Raw genomic sequence first — 6,611 nt, forward strand, 5'->3', positions numbered from 1 at the left:
ATCCGGAATCCAGTAATTAAAAAATGTTGTGATCCAAAACCTATAAATTTAGAACTCTTTACTCGGCCTCTGGCTAGAAGCATACACCTAGTGTGTCGTACATATGCAATCAAATTTATGAGATCATAGAAGGCCAGCAAGGAATGCTTACATGGGCAAAGCTCGGTAATAGTTAACTCCCCCAGTGAAGCCAGTCTGCTCAAACTTGTTGGCATAGTAATCCAACTCTTCCTGAGACAGCCAAGATGAAAGGGCAATCGGAGCATCAGGGATAGCCTCAAGACCTTTGCCTTTTGGAAAATAAAGTGGTCCAGGATGACGGTACGTCAAAATTTTCTTAAGAATAGACTTAGCACCAATTGGAGCAAATTCAGCTTCAATATCTCCTGGTACCTGCAGGTTAAGATCATAGTGATCTTTCAACTAGGCTGTGCCTACTGGGTTGTAATCTTTGGTTCAATCAATTCAAGAAGACCAACATAACCAACATAATTTTGTTTATTGCCATTTTGTCGCTTAAAAAGATATGTAAAAGCATGGTAACCTATTATTTCTATACAATAAATCTTGCACTTTCCTGGATATATCAAATTTATAAAGCTGTTCCTTTGGTTACTTATATGTCACGGGTTGAGGCGATGAAATGCAATAAAAAGGTTGTGTCTAGTATATGTTTGCATGGTAAGACTCTCTATAATACACTCGATGTGGTCTGGCGATCCCAAAATGGCCAGGGGCGGAAGGGGTTCTTCCGGATCCCATTTGCCGTAAAATCACATTGTATATACAAGGTCAATACTTTTTTCTCTACATATGGTAGATGATGAACTCTTGGTAAAACTCCTGCCTCTGACGCATCCCAAACCCTATGTGCGTGTGTAACGATCCTTCCGGTCGTTTTTGAAATCTTTGTCATCTTTCCCATTCTAGCTCTCCCTATAGTTGGTGCACATGAATTATGACTCACGGGATGAGTAGTATCAATGTTTGAGATGTTCGAAAGTAATTTAATTCATTAATTGGGTTATTGAGTTTGAAAGTTAAATTCAATAATAGTCGATCTTTGATCGAGACGACCTCGGATTAGTGTCGTAGTATTTCCAATGGGCCCGGAATATTCTTTTTAGTGAATTTACATATTTAATTTTTTTTTTTTTTTGAGGTTCCAAATGAATTTCAAGGATGAACTTTCGGTATCTCAAGCATATTACTAATAGATTATTTAGATTATTTGGTCATTCGTGATCGAATACACCAGCCAAGCCAGTCACTTGGGACATAGGGGTATTCAATCCCCGAGATAATTAATTCTTAATTAGTGGGTCAAAATCATAATTTATTAAACTTTATATGGTCAATTAAAATAATAAAATATATTTAAATAGGTAGAATTTATCAATAATAATCACAAGAGATATTAGGACAAAAAGGGAGAATACAAAGGTTAGCAGTTTGTCGTCGCCAAGGAGGGTCACGATTCCTCAGGTTAGTTTTTTTTTTTTTTTTTAAAAAATACTAGTAATTTGTGTTCAATGGTATATTACAATGTACAAAGTTATGAATTAATGGGGTGGGAGTCTGTTGCCAATGAGTATGGCAGTAATGATTAGAAAACTTTAATTAATTTCTTTCATATTTTAATATTAAATTAATAGTATAGGTTATAGTTGCTGGTGCATGTGCAGGTGAGCAAAGTTAGGCCAAAATTTTGGTAAGCCAATCATTGGCATTCTACACAAATGGTGTATTTATGTTTTATGTTCTATATAAATGTTTGATATTATTATGAAGGCCACTGATTTGCGGATTATTATGTATTTATTTAATTTTCGTGATTTACTTCATATTTGGGGTTAGTGAAACTGAGGTTTAAGTTTAAGAATTTTAGAATAAGAATTTATAAACGGGTGTAACTAGATTCGTATTTTATACGGATTATATATTTGAACAGATTTGGACCTTTCGGAAGCTTTAAGGAAGGGCAAGACCTTGGCAAATTAGCTTGCGTTTGAATTCTTCGATTGAGGTAGGTTATGATTTAATTGGAGTTTAGACTCAACTTAATTGTGTGTATGCTCCTAAATTGAATACTTGTGGATTGGTATTCGGACATGCTTGAAATTGTTGATGTTTGGATTGTTGATTCGTATATAAATGTTTATTGAAAATTTACTTGATGGAATTGTCTTCTGACTTTAAGTGTACTTGAAAACTTGGTACATTGTGTTGTATGCTGTGAGGTTGTGTAAATTGATATTGATAATACTTGTTTATATTTATGTTGGATCGGGTATCACGCCGGTACGTTTATATTTATGTTGGATTGGGTTATGTTGGATCGGGTACCACGTCGGTCCGGTACATGAACATAGATTGTTCCCTGCAAGTCATGATTATTTGAGCAAAAATAAGTCTCATAGCATGTGTGTACATATTTGTGTTGATTTTGTGGATGTTTACAGTATGATTGATACTCTTGATAGTTATGTGGCTTGTCTATGAGCACTGTTTGACCTGCTAATGTTGTATTGTTGATTCATTGAGAATTTGTTATGTGATGATGTCTGTCTACTTATTATTTGATTTATGCTGTGTACATGTTATTAAGTTGAGTTGCCTATGATACCTACCAGTACATAGTGATTTGTACTGATACTACCCTGTACTCTTCTTTTATTGAGTGCAGAAAGTTTTCAGAGGCTCAGACACGGCCTCACCTCTAGAGTTTGATAGTGGATCTTGATCCAAGGGTGAACGCTCCGTCGCTAGGCTGCCATGGGTCATCTTATTGGTTCTTGTCCATATTTCGGGCAACGAAACATTCATTATTTACTTTATTTTGGATATCTCTTTAGACATGATCTTTGTTAGTAGTTCCTGTACGATGACTTTTGGGTCTTGAGAATTTTAGTAAGTAGTTTGTTTGACTTCCACATTATTAATGATTAGTCCTGGATTATTGTTATTATGTTGATTTTATAATATTATCATCTTAATATTGACTAAGTATTGGGTAATGGTTCAGATTGGTTGGTTCTCCTACAGGAAGATTAGTGTGGGTGTCACTCATGACCATTTGAGTCGTGACAGCGTGAGAGTTTAATGCACTGCCTTTATTTCAGAACTGATTAATTTTGTAAATGAAGTCTTTCTCTTTTTATCCGAATTTGTTGCTCGGACTCTTCATAAAAGTATGGGTACGTTTCTGATTCTTCAAAAGTATTTGTTGGGAATCCGACATGGTGCGGCATCAAACAAGTACACAAATGAAACACATAGACAAACAGATAGAACCTGAAATCTGCACATATAATAATCTTACCCATAGAAAGCCTTTACCCTCTCAACAGTATTCATCTGTGGGTCCCTTCGGGGAAAATGGACGCTCAAAATTCACGAAGGCTTTAACTTTATCTGGCCTAAAAAGTCATAAATGCCAAGCAATTGTGGCACCCGAGTCATGTCCAACAACAAAAACATTATCTTCATTATCAGTGCTACAAGATTACCCACAAGGTGAAAGATACTGAACTTTGAAGGTTCATTAAGGGGTGCGCCTGTAGTATCTCCATAACCCCTCAAGTAAGGCGCCACAGCACGATAGCCATGTTCGGCTAAGTAAGCGATTTGGTGGCGCCATGAGTACCTGTTGGGGAATATTGTGAATTAACTAGCACATACACAATCAAAGCAAATAGTGAAGAAAAAAATATACACAATGATTTAACCAGGTTCTGCCCAGCCTAGTCCCGAGGGAAAAACTGAGAATTTCCCTGTATGAATAAGCTTTAATGCACTGGGCTACCTTTTTTTTTTTTTTTTTTAGAGTTTCACATATTTTGATATACCATAAGTTATCCAGTCAGAAGCTTAAATAGACTAATTTAGAGGTAAACAGAAATAGTTAAGTAACCTCTTCACCACATATTCAAGGAAACAAATTTTGTCACAGTTATTCTTATGATAATTACTCCCCTCGTTTCATTTTCCTTAGCTCATGTTGACTTGATACACTCCTCGAGAAAACTTTAATTCGAGGTATATTTTACTGGACTAACCTTATCAACGATGTTTTTGAACTCTAAATTAGATTATTTAGCTATTTAATACTAGGGGTAGTATGGGAAGAAGGTACTCCCTCCGTTCCTAAATACTTGTCACATTTTGGTTGCATGCCCGTTGAGAAACTATGTATTTTTACCATCATACCCTTTTCAAATTTTCTTCAATCACTCTTCTTTAACTAATGAAAAGTGTGATCCCTCTTCAATAAATGAAAAGGTGTTAAGGGTAAAATGAGATGAATATACTTAATTATGTCTTGATTTTAGTATTGTGGAACACTGTTTTTAGTAAGGATGACAAATATTTAAGAACGGAGGGAGTAACAAAACTCGCTTAATTTGCAAAAATGAACAAGTAAAATGAAACGGAGGGAGTAAAAATTTAACATGTTGGCTTCTATTTAAAGATAAGGCCTACCTGTCATAGGCCAATAGATAATAGGTCTTTGTTTACCGAACAATGATCAAAGTAGAATCATATCTTATAACATTCCCTCGAAGAAAAAGGCAGAACCACCACCACAAAAACATTCATACATCCATTTATTATATCATCAAACATTTTATCTTTTGATTAATTAGCTTGTTCTAAAAATGAGCAAATTAGAGCTGGTATTTGTGCCTGCCCCGGCCATCGGTCACCTAGTTTCGATATGCAAGTTTGCAGAGACCTTGCTTAATAGAGATGAAAGGCTATGTGCAACAATTCTGATTATAAGGCCACCGTGGGATGCCCGCATAGATGCCTACATCAAGCGAAGCTCCTATGATCCTCAGGGCAGTCGAATTAGATATATGATACTTCCTCAAGTTGAACCGCCATCTTCAGAAGAACTAGCTAAGTCTCTTGAGAACTACGTCTCTCTTTTTATAGCAAATTATCGACCCCTTGTCAAGGAAGCAATAGTCAGCAACAAGTGGTCTGATTTGAACACGAAAATTGTTGGACTAGTTATTGATATGTTTTGTAGTTCAATGATTGATGTGGCAAATGAACTTGACATTCCTTCCTATCTTTTCTTCACTTCTGGTGCTGGTTTTCTAGGTTTTCTGTTTTACATGTCCGTTTGGCATGACCAAGTTGGGAGAGAATTTAACCGATCTGATGCTGATTTAAAGATAGCGGCCTATGCTCATCCAGTACCCTCAAAAGTTTTGCCTAATTTTGCATTTGTCAAGGAAGGTTACGACTCATTCCGCAACCATGGTGTCAGGTTCAAAGAAACTAAAGGAATTCTCATCAACACAGTTGCAGAATTCGAAAGTCATGCTGTCAATAGCTTAGCATCTGATCCTGAATTACCTCCGGTTTACACGGTAGGATTTCTTCTTGACCCCGAGGGTCAAACAGGTACGGGAAATTCCAAGTCTGAAGATGATGAAATCATGAAATGGCTAGACCAGCAGCCACCTTCGTCTGTTCTTTTTCTGTGCTTTGGAACCATAGGTAATTTTGAGCCGCCACAGCTAATCGAGATGGCAATCGCACTTGAACGGAGTGAGGTTAGGTTCTTGTGGTCAATACGTCTTCCTGTGGACGCTGAAACTACAAAATTAGATGAGATATTGCCGGAAGGGTTCTTGGAGAGGACAAAAGACAGAGGAATAGTATGTGGATGGGCACCCCAAGTCGATATCTTGGAGCACAAAGCCACTGGAGCATTCGTATCTCATTGTGGGTGGAATTCGACTGTAGAGAGTCTATGGCATGGAGTTCCAATTCTTACATGGCCGCTTTATGCAGAACAAAGCATGAACGCGTTTCAATTGGTGAGAGATCTTGAGATGGCAATGGAGCTCAGATTGGATTACAGGATGCACGATAGTGATCATCGTGAAATTGTGAAGGCAGAGGAGATGGAGAGAGCTATAAGATGCATAATGGACAGTCAAAATCACCTGAGGAAGAGAGTCAAGGATATGGGAGAAATTTGCAGGAAGGCACAGATGGAGGGTGGATCTTCTTTCATTTCTGTAGGACTATTCGTTGAAACTATTCTTGATTCCTAGAATTGAGAAAAGAAGATCTTCATATTTTGTGATACTCTTCGGATTAGAGTAGAGGATTAGTGGGTAGGAGTTCGTCCGTAATAGTAAGGAAGAGTGCCTTTGTTTGTATTTGTGCCTGCAGTTTCTTGTTCATGGTGTTTTGATGTTGTCTATGATTTCGAGTAGATAGTTTATATTATTACCTTGTGGGTGTCTTGTTTCCTTTATTATCTAGCAGTGTGTTATCTCATTTTGTTGTATGCTTTTATATTTTTTTGTTTATTATACTGTTATCTGTCCTGAGTCAGGGGTCTATCGGAAACAACCTCTCTACTTCATCTAAGGTAATGGTATGGAGTGTGTACACTTCACCCTTTTCAGACCCCACTTTGTGGGAATACACTGGGTATGTTGTCGTTATGGTTGCAATAGTATGCTATTGAATCAATTAGAGGTATTGTTACTTTGTATAATCCCTCGCGCTTGGAATGTGCTAGCTCATAATATAGCTCGATTCCCATGCGCTTGGAATGTGCTAGCTCATAATATAGCTCGATT

The 6,611-nt window shown here is 37.1% G+C and overlaps 1 protein-coding gene and 1 long non-coding RNA gene across 4 annotated transcripts in view; both read left to right on the plus strand.

Moving 5' to 3' along the window:
* LOC107853674 overlaps positions 1 to 2,982 on the plus strand; it is a 39,029-nt gene extending 36,047 nt beyond the window's left edge. For all 3 annotated transcript variants that reach the window (XR_007055563.1, XR_007055564.1, XR_007055565.1), the window contains 2 exons: positions 1,952 to 2,026; positions 2,687 to 2,982. This is a non-coding gene — a long non-coding RNA (uncharacterized LOC107853674). The remainder of the gene's footprint in view (positions 1 to 1,951; positions 2,027 to 2,686) is intronic.
* Positions 2,983 to 3,466: 484 nt separating this feature from the next.
* Positions 3,467 to 6,255, plus strand: LOC107853673 (UDP-glycosyltransferase 71K1). Its single transcript, XM_016698647.2, has one exon. The coding sequence runs from the start codon at positions 4,659 to 4,661 to the stop codon at positions 6,072 to 6,074; it is 1,416 nt and encodes a 471-aa protein (XP_016554133.1). The 5' UTR covers positions 3,467 to 4,658; the 3' UTR covers positions 6,075 to 6,255.
* The last annotated feature ends 356 nt before the right edge of the window (positions 6,256 to 6,611 follow it).

Source organism: Capsicum annuum, chromosome 5, assembly GCF_002878395.1.
Source record: "Capsicum annuum cultivar UCD-10X-F1 chromosome 5, UCD10Xv1.1, whole genome shotgun sequence".
In the NCBI taxonomy this organism is placed as follows: Eukaryota; Viridiplantae; Streptophyta; class Magnoliopsida; order Solanales; family Solanaceae; genus Capsicum; species Capsicum annuum.